Source organism: Cupressus sempervirens, chromosome 4 (assembly GCF_028749045.1).
Source record: "Cupressus sempervirens isolate cs-2001-9-10 chromosome 4, ASM2874904v1, whole genome shotgun sequence".
NCBI classification, from domain to species: domain Eukaryota; kingdom Viridiplantae; phylum Streptophyta; class Pinopsida; order Cupressales; family Cupressaceae; genus Cupressus; species Cupressus sempervirens.
In genome coordinates, this window is record NC_143121.1 from 715,976,246 (window position 1) to 715,998,123 (window position 21,878).

General features: G+C 36.3%; 1 protein-coding gene across 1 annotated transcript in view; it reads right to left on the reverse strand.

The window, feature by feature from the left end:
* Nucleotides 1-12,769: 12,769 nt before the first annotated feature.
* LOC149563276 (EXS (ERD1/XPR1/SYG1) family protein) overlaps nt 12,770-21,878 on the reverse strand; it is a 90,356-nt gene continuing 81,247 nt past the window's right edge. Inside the window, exons 12-15 of the mRNA XM_089826626.1 lie at nt 16,106-16,256; nt 13,917-14,082; nt 13,762-13,831; nt 12,770-13,111 (exon numbers count right to left, since the gene is read on the reverse strand). Coding sequence (XP_089682752.1) covers nt 12,821-13,111; nt 13,762-13,831; nt 13,917-14,082; nt 16,106-16,256 — 678 coding nt within the window. The 3' untranslated portion in view covers nt 12,770-12,820. The remainder of the gene's footprint in view (nt 13,112-13,761; nt 13,832-13,916; nt 14,083-16,105; nt 16,257-21,878) is intronic.

Sequence of the window (21,878 nt, forward strand, 5' to 3'; positions counted from 1 at the left end):
ATATGTTGGAGCATTAAAATGGTTAAGGGTTAGTTTTTGGATAGGGAAAATACCTTAAATATTAGTTTCAACTAAGGTACTTTTTTTTGGGTTTGAGAAGGAAAGTTTGGTAATTTGAATTTTTATTTTGAGACTTTGAGCTCAAAGACAGACACACACACATATGCATCTATCAATACATGACACAGTTTAAAACTATGTGTTTGAACTTTGATGTAATGATTACTTTGTGGATTGTTATATCAATTGCTTGGTGATATTGGTTGTTGTTTATCTTAGGTTACCATCCTTTTCAGTATTTCTTTTTAATGTCTATGAATTCTCTCTGTTTTCAAGCTTCAATGATTTGAGAAAATTGTGTGTTTCTTAATTTACTTGAACTTTTTTGTAACTTCTAAAAATTTCCCTCCATACCTAAGAGTATGTGAGAGTTCCCTAAGTACTTTCTAGAAAAAGTACACATGTATGCACTTTTAAAATATAAATTTATTGAAAATCTATTAAAAGGGAGTTGTACCTCTCAAAATTTAGAGGGAAATTATTAGAATAGGTTTACCCAATTGTTGTGAACTTTTATTGTTTCCCAAAAAAGGGCATAGAGTCGGTCATTTCAATATCAGAAAAGAGAGGCAAATCTGTTCGCCGTTAGATTTTTGGTGACTCTACTGTGGAAAGTATCATAGACTTAGGAGCCTTTGATAATATCATGCCTTCCCCAGTTGCTAAAGCTCTTGGTCTCCCCCTTACAAAAACCTTCGAGCAATGTTATTCAATGGATGGGAAACAAGTACCACTCATGGAACAAGTAAAAGATGTACAAGTTATTCTCACTGCTTGTCTAGATAAAAGATTAAAATTGAAAATATTGGTGGTCGATATTCTTGCAAGCTATGACATGTTGTTTAGTAGATTTTTTTGCAAAGATATGAGAGGAGAAATCAAGATGGATTGGTCATAGGCAATGATCCTAATAGGAAAAAGGAAGATAAACTTGGAACCGTAACCAAAAAATAAGTACATTGTGGTTCCTTCTGATAACCCTAAAGCTCAGATACTTTATGAAGAATGCTAGTTTCGAAATTGTGTGATCCTTCCTGATGATGAACTTGAACCGATTACTGAAGATTCATAAATAGGGAAATTGTGGATAATGGAGTTCAATAGTAGTTGTTTAAACTCAGGATCTAGCACTGGAGTAGTTCTAGTTCCTCCTTCAAGAGAGTCAATTCCTTTCTCATTCAAATTGGATTTCAAGAATACTAATAACACAACAGACTACGAAGCATTGTTGCTAGGATTGCAAGAAGCTAAGTCAAAAGGAATAAAAGAACTAGTAGCTATATGTGATGTCAAATTGATCGTAAAGCAGGTAAGGAACCAATTTGCTATCAAGAATGATAGGTTAAAATACTATAGAAATTTGGTTTCGGATGAACTATAGTCTTTTGATGCTTTTTCCATAGAATTTTTTCCTTGGTCTCAAAACTCTAGAGTTGACTCTCTAACGATGTCTGGTTCGCTGCTCTTACCTCGCCCTAATTTTAAAACTGAGACTTATAGGGTAAAAATGATATATAGACCAAGTGTGACAGATAATTTTGACCATTGGCAGGTCTTTGATAATGACTCACATTTGAAAAGTTTTATTGGATGTATCCAAAATTTTGCTGACTTGTTCTTCAAAGGTTCTGAGGCTGAAGGCAAAGATGTTACGAGTCGATGAGGTAATACAACTGAAAGGAATAAAATTCAAAAGGGACTAGTTTCTCTTGACAAGATTGATATTGGCAATGAAGGTGACCCCAAATGGATCTCAATCAGCAAGACTTGCTTCGTGAGGGAAAAAGACAATCTGAAAAAGTTGATGGTGAGGTACAAGGATGTTTTCGCCTAGGGATACAAAGATCTAAAGAATTTTAGAAATGGATTATTCATACATCATATACCTCTAAAACCTAGTGCAACACCTTTCCGTCAAAAACTCGGGAATTATAATATGAAGGTATCAAAGGCCATATTAAAGGAAATGGAGAAGCCCATCCATCATTTGATTTGGATAGCTAATATTATACCAGTGAGAAAGAAAAATGGTGACCAAAATCTGTGTAGATATAGAAACCTCAACCAGGCTAGGTTGAAAGATAATTATGCACTTCCAATGATGGAACATGTTATGTAGTCTATAGCAGGTTCAGAGGTTATGCCTATGTTCAATGGTTATTCAGGGCATAACCAAATAAGTGTATCCAAAGAAGATTAGCATAAGACAACCTTTATAACACCCTGGGGTACATATGCCTATAATAGGATGCCTTTTGGATTGATTAATGCAGGAGCAACATTTCATAGAGCAATAAATTCTTCATTTAGAGATCTGTGAGATAAGATCATTGTAATCTATTTAGATGACTTGATTATTTATTCTAAAAGAAGGAAACATCATTTGAAAGATCTTGAAGTAGTGTTGCAGAGATGTAGACAACATGACATATCACTAAATCTGAAGAAGTCAATTTTCTTTTTGGCAGAGGGTAGACTTTTAGGACACATTGTTTCAAAAGAAGGAATAAGAATTGATCTTGATAGGGTCAAAGCAATTCAAAAACTCTCTATTCCCACAAATAGAAGTGAATTAAAGTCTTTCTTTGGCCATATCAATTTCCTGAGAAGTTTCGTCCACGAATCCTTAGAAAAGGCAAGGCACATATATGATGAGTGAGAAAGACTCATTTAAATGGGTTGAAGAAGGGAAGAAAGTTTTTTAAGATATCAAAACAACCATATCTCAGGCACCGATGTTGATCAGTCCTGACTTCAAGAAAGATTTCATTATGTACTATTATGCATCAAAACACACCCTATCATGCATCTTGACTCAAAAGAATGATCAAGATAAAGAGGCCTCCATTTCTTTTATGAGCATATCTTTAAAGAAACATGAGCTTAACTATTCTCATATTGAAAAACACACCTTTGCTATGGTGAAGGTAGTTAAATAGTTCAGGTATTACATTCTACACTCACATTCAATAATATGTGTACTAGAGATAGTAGAGTGTATTAACTCAACAAGAAATCAAAATTAAAAAAAGGGAAGTATGTGTAGCTAAGATTCAAGAGTACGACCTAACCATCAAGCCTACTAATTTGGTCACAGGGTGAGCATTATGCAAGTTAATAGTAGAGAATAAAGAATCAATACAAGAGGATGCTTGTATTGTTCCCATGGCCTTGATAGTCAGCTTAACAAATCCCTAGTTCTAAAATGTAGTGTACTACCTAACTTACGGTGAGTGTCCTAAACACCTGAATTATAAAGAAAAATGTAATCTTAGGTTAACGACAACCAAATATGTGATTCCACAAGGGGTTTTGCATAAAAAAGGCGTTGATGCCACCTTCCTTAGATGTGTTTACATCGAGCAACAAGAAAACTTGTTGAAACTTTATCATGTCAATGCTTGCAATGGACATTTTTCCTCCACAGTAACAACTTTTGAAATCCTTAGGAACTGTTTCTATTGGCCAAGGATGTTCAAAGATGCCTACCTCTATGTCAAAAACTGTGAGAAATGTAAGCTATTCACCGGTTGTCCTCAACTTGCAGCCTTACCCTTAAAACTTGTGGTAATAGATGAACCTTTCAAATAGTGGGGCATAGATTTTATTGGACCTTTGAACCCACCGTCCAATGTTGGTCATGTTTATATTTTGATGACAACTGACTATTTTATCAAATGGGTAGAGTTAATCCCCACGAAGAAGGTGAATTCCCAGGTGGTGTGTGATTTTTTGATGAACTTCATTTTCATTAGGTTCATGATACCTCTGAAAGTGGTTACAGACAATGCTACATACTTTTCCTCTGAAGAGATTTCAATATTTTGTTATGAACATGGAATATCCCTGATCGACTCTTCATACTGCTTTCCTCAAGGAAACAAACAAGCAGTGTCTAGCAATAAAAACCTGATTGCAATAATGAAGAAATTGGTAAATGACAATGTTTGTAATTGGCACAAGAAATTGTATGAAGCTTTATGGGTTGATAGAATTACACCAAAAAGAGCTATAGGAATGACACCTTTTGAACTGGTCTATAGAGTACGAGCACACGTGTCTTTACATTTGGAACTATCAGCTGCAAAACTACAATCGTTGATTCAAGATCTATTTTTCCAAAACTCTTTAGAGAAAAGAGTAATGCACCTCACCAAGCTTGAAGAAGTGAGACAAATTGGCAGATCATATCACTGAACATCGGATGAAAGTCAAGCAAGTTTTCAACATGAGAGCTGGAGCTCATAATTTAATGAAAGGAGATGAGATCTTATTTTGGGACAAAAGAAGAGAACCAAAGGGGGTGCATGGGAAACTTGACTTTTTGTGGAAAGGTCCCTTCATTATCTCAAAAGTGATTTGCTCAAATGCTTTTTGTTTGACCTATTCAGATGGTACTCCCATGTCTTTTACCTATAATGGGCAGGAATTGAAATTGTGTAAGTTGTAATGCTTAGCTCAAGTCCTTCCCCTGTATATAGTAGTAAGCCTTCCCCTTGCTTTTATGTTTTTGAGTCTTTTTGTTTTGTTTCTTTCCCTTGTTGTCAGTTTAAGTTTCCAGTGATCTAAGTTTTCTGTGCACCTTACACACGCAGTCCCTAGTTAAAACCCATGGTAGTCTAAATTTTGAGTCACAATTTATATACATCTCCCCTTTTCATTTCTCTTTGAAGTAAGAGTTTTTGAACTTTTATCGTCCCATCTCTTTTTCGTCACACCCCACCAAGTGTGTCTTTCATGAGTTGTCTTGATCCCTTTGGAGGTCTTTGTGTCATTCTAGGTGTATAGGACTGAATCAATTATAAAATGCCTATGATCAAGTCTTTTGAACTAGTTTGAACCACTTTGTACCAAAGTTCAAAAAAGTCCAAACCAGTTACATTGAAGGTTTTTGGACTAATACTTGTTTTGTAGGTGGGACCTACCAAATGAGTTGTAAGTTGTATTCGAACCACTTTGAACCACTTTGTACCAAGGTTCAAAGAGGTTCAAATGAGTTCCAATGTTGAAAACGACGTCGAGAAATAAGATCAATGATTGATGTGACAACTACCTTTGAAACGTGGGAAGTGACATCATAATAATGATGGAAAGGTCGTCTCAGAATCAATATCGCCGAGTACGGATGACGAGTTGGGAGTGCAAGTGAAAAAGTTAGATCTTCTAATGAAAGCTAAATCCAAATTGTCAGAGGGATATTAATGATGATTGGGACATTTTTCTCAAGCGATCGTATAATGAAAGGACATCATAATTTATTGAAGCGTGTATTCTGCATCAGGATTATCTCGCCATTAAGGCCTGAATATTTAGTGGTACTTTTTGGGTATGCAAATCATTTTAAAACCCAGTCTGAGCTTATTTTTATTCTAGTCTAAAAAATTGAAGGTAAAGCGATGTTCGAAGAAAGGGAAGTGTTTCTGGTTTTCAGTTGCTTGCAGGTGAGGGTTGAAAGCTTTTTTTCTGTTCTTTTTATAACATTTTTCTTTTAGGAAGAAAGAACTTGGGGAGTGCTTGTCCTTGTTGTAAGTATGAAGTCTGTTATGCATTTCTTTGGGAATACTTCTAGACTAGAATGTCAGCAACCTATAATTTCTAATATGAATCTAATGAGGGTTGAAGTGGAAAAATTGCAAGAGAAGTTTTTGGAACAAGCAGAGATTAAGGAATGTCTTGAAACCTTGACAAGTAGGCTCCTCGAAGTTGCTGCCTTTCCTCACACCTTACCAAGCCCGGAGTTACTCCATTGTTGTCTCAACTATAATGATGTCAAGTCTAAGAGCATAGTAAAGAACAATGGTGATAACCTATTGTCAATTTCCAGGGAGACTATCACATCAGTCTTATAATTACCCGAGTCATCCTTTGCTAGGTTCAGTCTTACTCAATCCTTGGTTCAATTTTGAAAGGAGCCTCAAAAGAATCATAATCAGCTAGCTAGAAAGTCTACTCGAACCTTCTACAGAGGAGGTTCAAGGCTCCCAAAGGTGTTAACTAAAGACCATGTGAAGTCTCACATACATGACCTCATAGTTTTGTTGCATAGAGTTAAAGGTTCAACTAATGTCCTTGTTTTTGAAGATTGCATGTTCCACTACTTAGATATCATTCTGATCCTTAAGCAATTCCTTGATTGGGTCGAATTGATAGCTAGTTTATTAAGAAATCAACTCAATCATTCACAAGCTAACATACAAAAATTCTACATGTACTCCTATTTACCCTATTGTCTTGCATGTGTGTGTAATCTCACCATAATTCCTCATGAATCATGGAGCGAAGACATCACAATGTACCAATATTGTCCTCTGCTAAGAAAAGATAAGAGTGTTAGAGGATTTTCGAAAAATACATGATGTCATTTTAGAAAAGTTATACCTCAACCTCAATGAACCCCAATGCAAAGGATGTCTCCAAAAGCCCAAAATCTAGTCCAAAACTATGGAAGCTTCTACATACAATTCCCCAAGTTCACTTACATAAGGGTAGGGGGTTTGAGGAGGAACCACTCAAGTTGCCGAGGTATGCACTAGATTGTTTTGTTCTTGCTAAAGTTTGTAGACAAATGTTTTCTGTCATCAAGGACAATCTCCCCAAAGAAAAATGGGAATATGTTTTCCCAATTAAACCAGGTTCCCTGGCTTGTAATACAATAATTAATGCCTCAACAATTGGGAGTGATTTGTTGAATCTCAACTTAAGGTTCTATCATGAAACAAGGAATTTCAATAATAAGAACTTTGCAAAACCAGTGCTTGGTTTGGGAGATCGAATATAGTCTCTGCATCACATTGAAGACCTATGCGAAGATTGCAGTAATGAACAAGAGATCATGAAGAGGGATCACTCAAGGCTAATGCTTCCCTAAATCAGGGCACTGCTATTGAACTAGGATATAAAGAAACAAGTGAACAAGCACTCCCTGAAATTGGTTGGTGTCAAGATGATGAGATGATATAAATCTTAGATCAAGGTTCATATTAGAATGCACTAACAATTGGTTGCAACCAAAAAGGCAAACTGACTAGTTCGATGCAGATGGAAAGAGCTAAAAAGGGTGTTTCTTTATTGCAATTCTCACCTTTTGATGTCCACCTTTTGTCAGATGATGTAGGTAGCATTTCCTCAGCCAAGAAGAAAAAGGTGGCGGCCTTGCTTAAACTAGCCACCAAGGCACCACCAGTGCATCCCACAACTCCTAGAACAAGATCCAATACTAAGTCTGTGGCATAGGTTCAAATAGCAGTTTAAGAGTCCAACTTCATGGATTTGGAACTAGATAAAGATGACAACCCTGCAGTACTTGGAAACCAAGGGATGGATACAAAAGTGTCTAACAATATGAATGTAGTTCATCAAGGTTTCATGACACCTACCAAACAAGATGAAGGGATGATAGCCACAAGTACTATTCCCCCTTGGCTATCTAGCTCAACAAACAAAAAGAGTAGCCTGAAACCTATCTCTCTACCAGTCAAAGACATAGTTACTAAGTATGCTACTTGCACTCCTAAAACCAAAAAAGTAGAGAATAATGCCCAATTGACCAAAGAGCCTACTACACGAAAGGTGACTACAAAGATAGCTACTTACAAGCAAAAAGGTGTGCATGAGGTGGAGGCTAAAGATTTTGAGGTTACACAAATACAATTGGGAGTTGTGAGCCGAGATACCAGTAATCATCTATTTAAGTTTTCAGTCGATCCCATGTTGAACCATTCTTAAAAAGAGAGCAAGGAAAAGAGGGAGTTGAAACAGTTAATTGTCACTATCGCTGAGTACATTGATTCTCTAATGAATGTTGGGGCGCTTCCCTTGATCAAGGCTCCCCAATAAGTCGATCCTAACTCCTCTAACAAAGCAACTATTAAAGCAAATGCTACGGGGAAAACTCTTCTTGGAAGCAATAAACACCTAGATAGGAGTTGCAATAAAAGGAAATAGGTTCATCCAAGAGTTCACTACTACTTGTGCGGAAGGGGAGGTACTGCTCAAAGAGATCCAGACCCTCATACAAGCATGGGAAGTTGATGAAGCTAGATGTCGAGCGATAGTGTTTCAAGTGCAAGATGTTGAAAATATGAAGTGATTAAGTTCTTTGTTGAAAATTGTATGAAAACTGTACATTCTTGTATGCTATATATATTGAAAAGCAATATGAATTGGAAGATTTCCATGTTTAAAACCACCACAGAAGAGGTGCGAACAATTAAGAATGAAATAAAGGAAATGCATAAAGAAGTACTGAAAGACATGCAAGTAATTAATTCGACCAACATACTACAGTTTGAGGAGGACAACACAGATTCAAAGGGTTTGATGAAAAGTTTCCAAGATGCCATGGCCAAGATTTAAGACAACGAAAATCCTATGCCCCAAGGTTTTACTACAGTGGTTGATGCGGAATCCATATTGTACTTGAACCGGGAACACTTGCCTAGACTGAGTAGGAGGATCAAAGAAGTCAAATGCAGAGCAAAACTGCTAAGTTTGAAAAACCCACATTCTCACGCCACTCAAAAGCTCATCAATGTTTTCAAGAGCTAGAAGCTAGTCAAGCAGGCCACATCAAGAGAAGATAAGCCCGATGAAGCTAATTAGTTGCATGGCATGTTAGTTTTTGAATCAATTGTCTCTCTAAAGGCTTTTATCTTAAAGATTTAGTTAGTTACGAACACAATAATCTAGTGAAGATGTGCATATCTTGCAAACACATCAGTCTAATGGGGACACATGACCTATGAACTCTACAGTCTGATAAGGGTCCGTGACTAATATAACAATGTTATGAATTGACCATTGTAATGCACCTTTGTCAACAAGATGAGCTCTTATTGCAATCAAGTGAAAGCCTACAATCTACGAGCACAATAGTCCCACGAAGACACATCTCTTGCAGATATGTCAGCCCAATGAAGACACCTGACCTATAGATGTAGTGATCCAATGAGAGTTTGAATTTTGGCGATTATCACAACAATGATTTCAAAAAAATTAGGACAATAGAGAAATGTGACCTCTAAATGTAGTGGACCAGCATGAATTTGAATTGATGAAAGACGAAACAATATTGACAAATTGGTCAAAGGGAAGTTGTTGACAACTTGATTTATTTTTAATCAGAGGGAAATCATTGAAAAATTGATATATTATTAATAAGTGACTACATATATCAAGTGTATGTAGATGTTTGCTACAGTTGGTCAAAGAGAATTGTTAGTTTATACTATTTACTTCAGAAAAGTGCTTTTATGCACAAAATTTTTAATAACATTTGGCAAGAACTTATAAACGATCTCTATCTTAATTGCTAAAATATGATACTACACCTTACGGTAGCCAAAATGAACCTCAAAAATGCTGGTGATTTTTTCGAAGCCTATGAAATTTGGAGGAAATGGTTTTATGCTAAAGGAATGTCTTTGGAAATTGTTGATAGGAATAAAGGAGAGAAAGATGAAATTGCTTGTGATATTCATGTAATCTAAGATTGCTCCATATGGATGTAGATGGTTGTCTCAGAATTAAACATCGTTGGACATATAAACGAGTAGCATGTGTGTATGTATTCATTTGTTTCTCTATATGCATGCAATAAATACTTGGGTTAATGATTTTTTAAAGAAGTATTATATTCAATACAAATATATTTGATGTCTCTTGAGTCAAATTTAGTCCAAGAAGCTTTCAACTATAATTTATCTAACAGGTGTGTAAAGTGTTGTTGAATTCAATTATATGAAATCCTTTGAGCCTTTTGAGAATGTCATGCTATCTTCAACACATGCCAAGTTATTGCATTTATGCTGAAACCTTGTTTTCATGGAAGATCTTCATGTGCATCCTCATGGTGGTTGATTCTTTGAAGGGCCTCCCTAAGAAGATCAAACTTGATGCCCCTAATGGTTTGTGGATTCAAACTCTGCTCTTAGGGATTTGTCAATGGTTGTTGATGGTGCCAATAGCTCTGCTCTGTCTAACTAAGCTTGCACAATAGAAGCTCCCTTACTCGCTTACACAAACATCCCAAGTTCTAGATGCAAGCTCCACCCTTAGCATTGCTTTCTAGATCACCACAATGACACACTGGAATGACAACCACTGTCAAACCACACTCCCAAATTTGTGCAAATAGAGTGAGAAAGAAAAACAACTTTAGGGAGTCGTGCATAGCAAATAGAATGTTGCTTCATTTCGCTCTTATAGATCTGATGTCATTGATTTCATTTGGAATTTGGGACTATATTCATACTTTGCTCACACAAGCAATGGCTTTGTTCGATGGCCACGAGGAGCTTCCAATAACAAAAGCTCCCTCATCACTCATGATAAGCAGCCAACTTCTAGACGACGGCTTACCCTTCGGATCGCTTTCCAAGCAACCACAATGACACATTGGAACAACAACCGCTATCGAACCATTCCACAAATTGTGCCAATGAAGTTACATAAAGATGACTTTGGGGAGCCCTCACATTGCAATCAGGATGCTTCACGACCCTCCAATAGAAAGGATCTTAATGCCAATATTCAAAATCCAAAAAATGTGTCTTTCTTGAACACTAGCACTGATTCTATTGGAGGGTCATTGGGATCTTTCGTTGTCAAATCTCCCATTAGCCACGATATGTACATAACAAATTGCTAGAGCGCCAAGCAACCATCTAATGCTAGATGATGACTCACCATTAGATCAACTTCAAAATCATTGAATAGACGTGTTGTAGAATGGCAACCGCTACCAAGCCTCTTTTGAAATTGTGCTAGTCTTGTGATTGAAGAAGATGATCTAAGAGAGAGTCCACAAGTAGAAATTCATTGGGGGATTTGTGCACGTACAAATCATTTGTAAGTGTTTTGAGGCACTTTCAGGTTTTCACTCATGCTTTAGTGTTGAAAATTTATATATATGAACAAGAAATAATTATCATACCTACTCAAATTGTAATATTGTTATTAGCATTCAACTATGTAACTTTTGAATCAAATGCGCACGCGCACGCGCACAAAGAAATATATATGAACAAGAAATATTTTCACATCAACATTCAACTATGTAATTTTTGAATCAAACTCATGGACCTATGTTTTATTAGTGGTACATACAAGCCCATCTCTCATGAAAGTGAAAGGAACACTCAACACTCATTGCATCGACATGATGCTCATGGATGTGTAACGTGGGGCCTTCCAAGGTCACCCACCGCATTACTACTCTAACTCGAGCACCCTTTTTACCATGGAGTTTCCTCTAAGGTTATGCCCACTTAGCTTGCTAACCCATTTACAAAGCCTTCAACAAGTATTGTGGATTATTAACTAGTCTTTATAGAAACCCTTCAACTCATGAATTGGTTAGTAGGAGTTATTCCTGCAACAAGTCAAATTGTAATATTGTTATCTAGATTAAATAGTGTAGTTGTCAAGTCAAACTTGGTGACCCATGTTTCATACGTAGTGGTACACGCAAACCCATCTCTCATGAGAATGAACAGAACAGAAAAACACTCAAAACATCTAGGTGATGCATTGGGCCTTCTCAAGAGATTACCCCTCCTAGTACTACTCCAATGCACACAGCTTAACTATGTAGCTTCTTTCAAAGATTATTCCACTTAGCTTGCTACCACATTTGCAAAACCTTTAATAAGTGTTATACCATATGAACCATTCAATATAAAAAAAACTTTAGCTTGTCAATTGTAAAGCATGAGAAATCTTCTATAGCAAATCGAATTGTGATACTGCTGTCATGATTCAACTACGTAGTTTTCAAGTCGAATTCATTGACCCATGTTTCATAAGCAATGGTTCACATGAACTCATTTGTGATGAAAATGAATATAATACTTAGCACTCAATACATTTGGGTGATGCTTGCAGAGGTGTAGCAATGGGTTTTTCCAAGTGGTTACCATTTCCAGTACTACTTTGACTCGAGCACGCTCAAAGATGAGACTTTTTTTGTCAAAATACGTTGGACCTTTTTTTCAAATCACTCTTTTGGCTTTTGTAGGTTCTCCCAAGCATCATATAAAAGGTGTTCAGCTAAGTTGTAGCCCTACCACCTCAAGCACCTTAAGCAAGGCCATACCCTATCTGTCCTGTAATTGAACTTGCGGCTGCATGTAATGTAGAACTGGTTCAGTTCAACGCGAGTAGGGAAACATTAGGAACCCAACTATTGAGTGTTATATTGATTTTACTATCACAAATTTTTAATTTTTAAGCACCAAAGCATCCATTATCGAAAGTAACACTAACTATTTTATTAAATGATAATCAGCACTGAATCATATTCAAGCATCAGCACATTATGCATAAAAAGATTTTTTAATTCTGGAGCAAGGCAATAGATTTATACTTAGAAATTAACGAATGATTTTAAGTAGTAAGATATCAGTTTCCCAGTAAGATAATTAGGTTTTTCAACTATATATTAGCAGCACACTTGAAATCTGAAGTGTTTCAACTGAATATTAGTACAGAGCAATTGAATTAGTATACTTGAGCTCTTTCAACAATCTATAGACATAAATATATGATAAATTTAACACTTCTTCCTATCATTTTTGCTATAAAAAGCTATACGAGACTCTGGAAAAGGGAAAAATAACATACATCGACGGATAATTTGAAACCGATTTGACTACAATGACAAGAGAATGCAGAACCTTGAAAAATGAGCATACCACAAATGAAATGATAATTTTAAACCAAATAATGAAGCATCATTTCTTAGATATGAATAAACTTATAGTTATACATTATGCTGGGCAGATCCAAGCAACTTTTCCTTTTCTGAAGAAGGAATATCATCAAGAGGAAACTGCATAGTTGACTTTGGTGCTATTTTATTCCATTCGTTTGACTTGAGTGTTATCTTATTCCACTCATTTTCCACACGGAAAAATATCCACTGGAATCTACGAAACATCTCCAAGGTTGTTATTGTAAAAACTGTTAAATAATTATGCCGCAAATGTGCTGAAAGTTTATATGTCCATGCACAGCGAAGAACAAGATTACTCATAACTGCCCAGTAATAAACCTGAAATTGATTTACAAAGATTAGAAACAATGGCATCAATACTAGACATCAGACAATTATTTTATGCTTCTATTTAAGAAATGGGGAATTTCGAGTGGGTAATATCATAATGACGTAACTATTTAATTATCTGGTCTTGCAATTATGTTTGGAGCGTTCACATGATATAAAAAGTGTAGTCATCCAAAAAAAATCCAATTCAAACTTTTACTACTACATAAGGATCCTCTATATAATCTATGCTGTGAAATTCTCAAATGATAATCAAGGAACAGGCAGAAACGGTGAGACTCAATTCAAAGTGAAAACGTAGTCCCAACTTGAATAAAAAGATGAGAAATAATTGGTAAATAACCTTTTATGCATAATTGATTCCAAAATGAAAACAGAGTTCCAACTTGAAAAAAGCGATGGCAAATGAATTGGTAAATAACCTTCTAGGCATAATTCATTTAATCCTTGTAATTGTGAAAACAAGAATGCTTGGATGATGTTAAATCTTCTCAACCAGCACAATAAAGATGTTAGTTTATTTATGAAAGCTAAAGACATGTTGGTCATATTTTAACTTTATTAGTCTCAATTTTTAAGTATCAATAACATTACAAATATCCTTGAATAAAAGCTAAAAACAGTAAAGTGATACTTACCCAACGACGGCCATATAACATAATTGGATGCAAATGAGGACCTTTAAACCTAAATAATCTGGAAAACACACTGCCAAAACAAACAACCACAGATTACAACAACAATCTAAGCTCATTACAACTGTTGAACACAAAATGTAGAGATATAGGCAAACCTTAATTCCCAGTCACGGGTAATATCCCAATAGAATGAATAGCAAGAATTAATAACACTTGAAAGCAGCCATAGAGGTCGATAAAAATTTGTCCACATTTCTGGAGCCACATGATATTTGAGTGCTGATAGGAAAATAACAGGGAATGCCGTAGCATATTTCAGAGCTGAAAGACACCGGAGGGTCAACAAGTAAGTAGAAAAACAAAGATAGCCAAAGCTGTGGCTAAAGATTAAGCACCAATCTTTCTAATTTCAGATGCAGGCTTAATGTTACACATCCCGCACAAAATGTCAATTTTTTTTTATAAAAAAATTAGTTAAACATAAGCTGAGATTATATGCCTGTAAAACAAAAAATACTATGCTACAGCAGTTTAGGGAAAGGGAGGCAAGGCAATGTCAATGACAGAAGTGGGCAACCAAGGAGCGGACAGCCTGGACAGATGGATATGCAGATTATAAGCAGTAATTAGCTATTTGAATTCAGATTTTGTGCCACCACATATCCAAGTTTTGTATATTGATATTGTGCTGTACATTTTATTAACTTCACATGTAAACTGTTTATAGGCTGATAAATGCTGAAAATGCTTGTATACTTTCTGGATGTTTTTTATTGATGGGCTGCTCTGATATATGTAACAGAAATATCTTTTAATTAATAGAAAAGGGCTCAGTTACTGGGTACTGCTGTTTAGGTCCGGGTCCTGGTACTGGTACAGTTTTGGTACTGGTTCTTCCGGGGTACTTCATGGGTTCTCTGTGGGTCTTTCATAGAGGGACACACAACGAACGTGGGCACCCAGGAAGTACCCCAAGGCACTGGGTCAGCTCTTTGTATCAGGTTTAGATAGTGTCTTGGAACAGCTTGCTAATATTATTCAAGTTAAAATTGGTCTATGTAATGCCCTTAGTTTATGACAGTGGTGAACAGCAACCTACTTCAATTCATTTGAAGGACAGGGATTGATTTTTTTTTTTTGAAGATCTGAGTATAGTACTGTTGATAGTTTTGTATAACCCAGCCAATAGTTATGTTTGTTGATCATGTTCGGATTGATGTCAATTTGTAATGCATGTCATCTGAAAATATATTAGTAATACAAATATTTATTTATAATTTTATTGGCCAATATGGACTTATGAGTATCAGTCTTCTTTTTGTATTTGTAACTTTGATGTTTGAACATAAATCGTTACATATATGGAAAAACCTGCATCTGCAAGGGGGGAAAAATTGTCGTACTCACGTACCTGAACCCTGTATCCGTACCCGAATCGGCAACTTAGGAAAAGGGATGTCAGAGAATCTAAGTTAAATTTTGCTTCATTGCCAAGCAAGAAAGGTCCAAAAAAACAAAGTTCTAATACAATTGATGAGTATGGACGACTATGAATAACTTTGAAATATTTATTGGATTGTCATTGTTGAGAAAAATTACCCATTATATTGAGTTTATTCCACAAGTCAGTTTGTCAAACAAAGCCTTGTACCAGATAACAATTATATAAGCAAAGGCCTTTTAGAGAAGGCTTGATGTGACAAATTAAATCTCTCTTGATAACAATTATATAAGCAAAGGCCTTTTAGAGAAGGCTTGATATGACAAATTAAATCTCTCTTGCTGGTAAACTCTCTTGCCATACTAGCCTACAAAGAATAAAGCATGTGACTGGTTCTAAAGCAATAAACAATCAGAATTAAATATAGATTTCCATTTTCATAGATAGAAGAACTAATGAACTAGATAGTTAGTTTATAAACATTTCAATTAACCTGAAAAGTGGTTATAAATTTATAAAATTAGGATCACAGAAGATAAATGGAGACAACTCTCAAATTATCCCGTTAAATATTTTCACTTGAAGTGTAGCACTATTTTATTTTATCCCTATTCTTTAGTTTTTTAACCTGGAAGTGAATTGGCTACAGTGAAGTTGATAAATTCACAAAAAGGAGGAAGTAGAACACATTCTAGATACACTAATATTAGAATTTGTGTCCAAGTATGCAAATTTTTAATTACTCATTTGTTTCCTAAAACAACTATGTCCATATTTATTTGAACAGCAAATGAAGTTGATCAAGCGAATATTTCTGAACTTGTAGTTGAAACATTAACATTGTCTTTTCCTTCCCCTGTAATACATTTTTTTTCTAGATCAAAGCATTCAGCAAAATCTTACCATTTAAAAGACAAGACCTGTCTTTCGTGTCCTTATATTGCCGAAGGCACTGAAAAAAACGGCAAAAATAAGGAAAAGAAAGAACGCAAGGAATTGCAAATGAGTGGCTCCCACAAACATCTTCTACATCAAACCATGCTATTGTTGCAACCTGCAGGTGTTCAGATGCTGCAGTAAGCTTTCATTCTAAAGAAAAGCGAAAGGGATAACTTCCAGGAGAATATCAATGCACCGAGAGATTAGATGAGATAAATTGAACATCTATGGGTTACTTTAAATCTTGCAATCAATACAAATGTTGAAAATAGTTTTTACCATATAAAATTATTAGTTGCTTGCTACGAAAGCATTATGCAAACCAACTTAAAAATGAAAATCTCGGATGTAATACAGCTATCATTTTCATGCAAACCATATCCATGTTCTTGGAAATTTAAGGTTATACAGTTATATTAATAATGGCAAAAAGGTTTGATGAATTATTGAATTTGATATTACATGCTATTCACTTTTAACTTGGAGATGCAATAAAAATCAGTAGAGTGAAGCTCCTATTAATGTCAGAGAAAAATGTGTTTGCTCAGTTTTGCAGAGCTAAACATTGGTATTGCCACTAAATGCTGAAGTCATCTTAATTGTCTACAACTTCTATCAGAAACTTCAATAATATTTGATATTGTGAGTATCACTGATCATTAAAATTTGGGGAAAAAATTTCTTCAACATTCCGAACAGAATTTTTGGGATCCTTGCCTCTCTTCCTCACTATGACATTGGCATTATTAAATTATTCATCAAAATTTACAAACCTAATGAGCTTGTACGATACTTCCTACTGAAACTATGAGTTACATGTATGGCAAATATATCTATACATATTAACCTGACCGTACAGTGCCATATTACATCCATTATCAACATAAACAAGTGGTAAAAAATATCCTGCACTGAGGAATAGGATGCTAGGTGCTACCAAGGCCCATGTCACTTGTACTAAATGCAAGCAGTGGTTGACAAATGGAATTAAAAGATTATAATACCACCTTGATAAAATAGCTAAGCAAAATGTAAAGATATACAGGAAGGTGTCAGAAGAGATTTCTAGATCAATGAATGCCATACAAGTTGAGTATGAGATGAGAAGGACAGGAAAATCAAAAGACAAAGGAAGCAATAAAAACAATGATGATTCAATAATGTATACAGTTCTACGCCTACAGATTCCTTTGTTGGCCCAAGTCAGCTTTTGTCAATCACATTCATCTATTGGTGTGTGTCCTAAGGATTCTTTTTCTGCTGCTAGCTAGATTCCTTCATCATCACCAAACTAATTTGTTCCATGCAATTTCCAAGAGCACAGCCCTCACTAGAAGTACCACTTGGAATAAAGAAAAAAATGAAAAGGCAAGGATGGAAACAACAAACTTTCCGTACTGTAATAGTTTACCCTTCAATGTGGCAAACAGCCAATATTGAGAAAGTTTGATGAATACATTGATAGTTTCTGGAGAAAGGTTTAAGCTTCAAACAACTAGAGAATTGAGTGGCCAACTGCTAAAGGAAGCCATAAAAAATACATGGACTGTGGTTGATGATCAAAATAAAGTATGACGTAAAAAAGGCTGCAACATCTTATCGTATGGATGGACTGATGGATGTAATAGGACAACTTTTTAGTGGCTTCTAATGGCACATTGGTTTTCTTGAAGTCTATAGATAGGCGCATGAAGTTAAAAACAATGAGACTTTGTGTCATATAGTAGACAAGGTGATCCAAGACACTGGGGTTGAGAATGGTGTCCAAATTATCATGGACAATGCAGGTGCATATATAGCTGCAGGGAAACTTATTATGGAAGGACATCCTACTATTTCATGGACTCCTTGTGTTGCACATTAATTGGATTTGTTGTTGGAGGACATTAGAATTATTAAATCGGTCAACTGTCAAAATTGTCATTGTAGATGCTAAATAAGTTGCCAAATTTATCTATAAGCATACTTGAGTCCTTTCTTTGATGAGAAAACACACAAATGGCAAGGACCTTGTGCAATCAAGCGTGAAAAGATTTGCTAGTCACTTGTTTGTATCAAATACTTGCTTGGTGTTTCCATTTAAAAAAAAATGTAAACAGTAAAAGACTACAAAAATAATTTTCACTGACACATCAAAAATGTTAAGATAATCAAGGTAAGCAACAAACACAAACATAAACTTTATACAAAATTATCTATTTATTGTTATTTAGGGGTTCATTTTGTAATAATTTTTTTAAAATTGGTTTTTTTGGTGAGTAAACCTCTAATCAGGGCTCTTCATATGGTGGAAGAAGACAACATGCCAATGGGTTTTTTTTATGAGGCCTATTTTCTCTAATTTTTTATTTGTAAAAATTAGGTATAACCTACTAAAATTTTGACATTTTAAAGCTCTAGACAAGCTTTTCAAGGATTATTTCCATCAACTTAACATTAATTAACAAGGGCAAATTCTTTGCCTCCATTTCTTCAAGCTTCAGAGTCTAAAAATTGGCTTTTCATTCAATTTTGGTTTCGAAGGCAGAATTGCAAGTTTGTCTTCAATTCTAGATCTCAATTGCAACTAATCATTATTACAAGTAAAGTTGCAAGCTTGTATTATTTGCATTTGCGATAGCCTTCTTAAAACCCAATTTTCATTTGGTATTTTATGTTTTTGTTTTGCTTTAATTTTGAGTTGGTCCTTTTAAAGTGAAATTGGGTCTTTTTATGGCGCCATTGCAAGTAAATGTTATGTTTGTTTTATAAATTGTATGTTGGCTACCAAAACCTCACATTACAACTTGTAATGCATGGTCCAAGATCCAAAATTACAACTTGCAATGAATAGTCCAAGATTCAAAATTGCAACTTGCAATGTAGGGTCCACAACCCGAAATTACAACTTGCAATGTAGGATCCAAGACCCAAAATCACAACTTGCAATGTAGGATCCAACACCCAAAATTACAACTTGCAATGCAGGGTCAAGGACTTGGAATTACACTTCCAATGTTGGATCCAAGATCTGTTTGCAATTTGTAATCCATCTTCCAAAATCCAAAATTGTAACTTGTAATCCATCTTCCAATACCCAAAATTGCAAATTGTAATCTATCTTCCAAGAACTGAAATAACAACTTGTAATTTGTCTTCCTAGGCCCAAAATTGCAGTTTGTAATCTGTCTTCCAAGACTTGAAAAAAAGCAACTTATAAACCGTCTTCCAAGACCCGAATAGAAGTGCAGGCTTGCATATTTCCCTTGTCTACATAAAATTGCAATTTTATTTTCCCTGATGACAAGTTAATGCTTATATCCATCCATGGTCTTATTTTGCAACACATATAGTCTGAAGAAAGTGTCATGGATTCTCCAAAAATACATGATAATGTTCTAACTCCTTAGGCTTCTCACCTCAACTTTACAAAGAGAATTTCCCCTGAAGAACCAGTACTGTCCCATACAAGAAGATGAGGCGGGATTTTGTCAAAGATTCAAAAAGGTATTTTTGAACAAAGTGCCCTCATTGAATCTGAACTCTTAAAATATCAGTGCCTTGTGGCAGCGCAAAGATTTGACAGAGGATGATGTTGATAGGAGTCACTGTTGTCGGTAAAATGTATAGCATAGCCGACGGGTAGAGTAGTATCCGAACGGGTGCATGACGCTTGAGTCACCCCTTCGGAAAGGTATATGTACACGTCTGAGATGGACTTTGGAATCATCATGGTAATCATTGATCATTGTAGTCATTGTAATCGGATTGTAATCTGCAAGTGCATACATGAATAAAATACCTGTTCTGAATTGAATCGTGTTATACATGTGTTGAACTTCTTGCCCTATGCGGTAAACATTTGGCACCGTTGCTAGACGTACCTGGAATGAAGGAATGAGGATTAATGCTGAATTTGCCAAACAAAGATCGGAACAAGGTAAAAGATAAAAATGAACTAAGTACAACAAAAGAAATTTTAATTTTAACACAGCAAGCAGAGCGTAGACAGGGACTTCAGCAAATTGCCGAGGGGCATCGAAGGGGTGAAGAGGCACAGACAGAGGGAGTGCACTCACCTAGTGGGCTAAGGAGTGCCAAGGAATTGCTGGAAGAAACTTGACAACACTTGAATTTGGTGGAGGAAACAAGGGAAGAGTTTCTTAACCTGTGTACGCCGAGGGGAGAGTGTCCGAATGGAAGGGAAGCAACTCGCACGGCTCGGAGTGCCGAGGGAGCACGAGCGTGGAGTGATCTCTTCGTTCCTGATACATCGGACGAACAGATACAAGCGGAGAATAGAATGTCGCTTGAAGAATTTTCACCAACCAATGCGGTTGTTGGGAACAAGACTGTTATCTAGAACAGCGCGGGAGACTAGAACAGTGTGGGAGTCCAGAACAACAGGGGAACACAGAACAACGCGGGAGCACAGAACAGCACAGGAGTCCAGAACAGCGCGGGAGCTCAGAATAGTGCGGGTACACAAGTACCTCAAAATCCAAGGCAAGTAACGATGGCTGGCCGTAAAGAAAAGTTACCCAAGTTTCACGGTGATGGTTCAGCAGACCCTATCAGACATTGCAAAACGTGTGAAATCATATGGACGGCAAATGGTGTGACGGATGAGGATGATTGGGTAAGACAATTTTCAGCGACCCTACGAAGTGTGGCGATAGATTGGTTTTCTGACACTAGTCCTCAGAAGCTTAATACATGGGAGAATGTAAAAAAAGAATTTATAGCAGAATTCAGATTGCTCCGAGATGATAATGAAATAGTGGCAAAAATATACAGCACCAAACAAGGAAAGAATGAGATAGTCCGAAACTATGCCAGGCGACTGAAAGAATTGATCGAAAAAATGGAGAGTCAACCAGCGGATGGGCTGAAAAAACAATGGTTCGTGAAGGGGCTACAGCCGACTCTTAAAAAGAAAATGAAGATTGTACTGCCAATGTCGTACGCCGATGCGTATACTCGCGCTATGGATTTGGAAAGTGAACAGAAGACGAGTAAGAAGAAAAAGCATAAGTCCTCTGATTTAGATGATTCATCCTCAAAAAGTAGTGGTAGTGATGAGGAATCGAACAAGGTGGTGAAAGCACTACAGAAAGACATGCTTCGGATGATGAAAGAATACAAAAATTTGAAAAAGAATCCGAATACAGTAAAAGGAGAACTGTGGTGCACAGATTGCAAGGAGGATGGCCATACGAAGGGTTCATGCCCGAAGAAGCAGTTTTGTGACATCTGCCAGGTGGCGGGGCATTCCCTGAAAGAGTGCCCATTTAACTTGAAAGCAAAAGGACACCAGTAGGTGTTACTAACGCAGGAAGCATCGAATAATAGTAATAACACGAGCAATGATGCAACTTCAAGTGGATATCGAAATAATAATAGAGGCAGAAGGGGTGGAAACAATAACAATAACAATGGAGGCCGAAGTAGAATACAATATGATGCGAGTGGACGGCCGATGATACAGTGTCGAGCATGTAATCTTTGGGGTCACTTTGCGAGGGACGGTACTACGAAAGAGATGCCGCAACTACTGTGCAGATGGTGTGGTCCGAGGGACCATGAAGATTCAAAATGTCCAAAGCAAGGCGTAAATTTATTAAGTATTGAAACAAGTAATGAGAACGTGTTGGCGATCAAGCGGGAGCAGGCGAAGAAGGCAAAATATCCGAATGTGGAAGAAGAGAAGGAAAGGTTACAAAAAGGCCGAACAAAGATAGAGAAGCAGGTGAAAGCA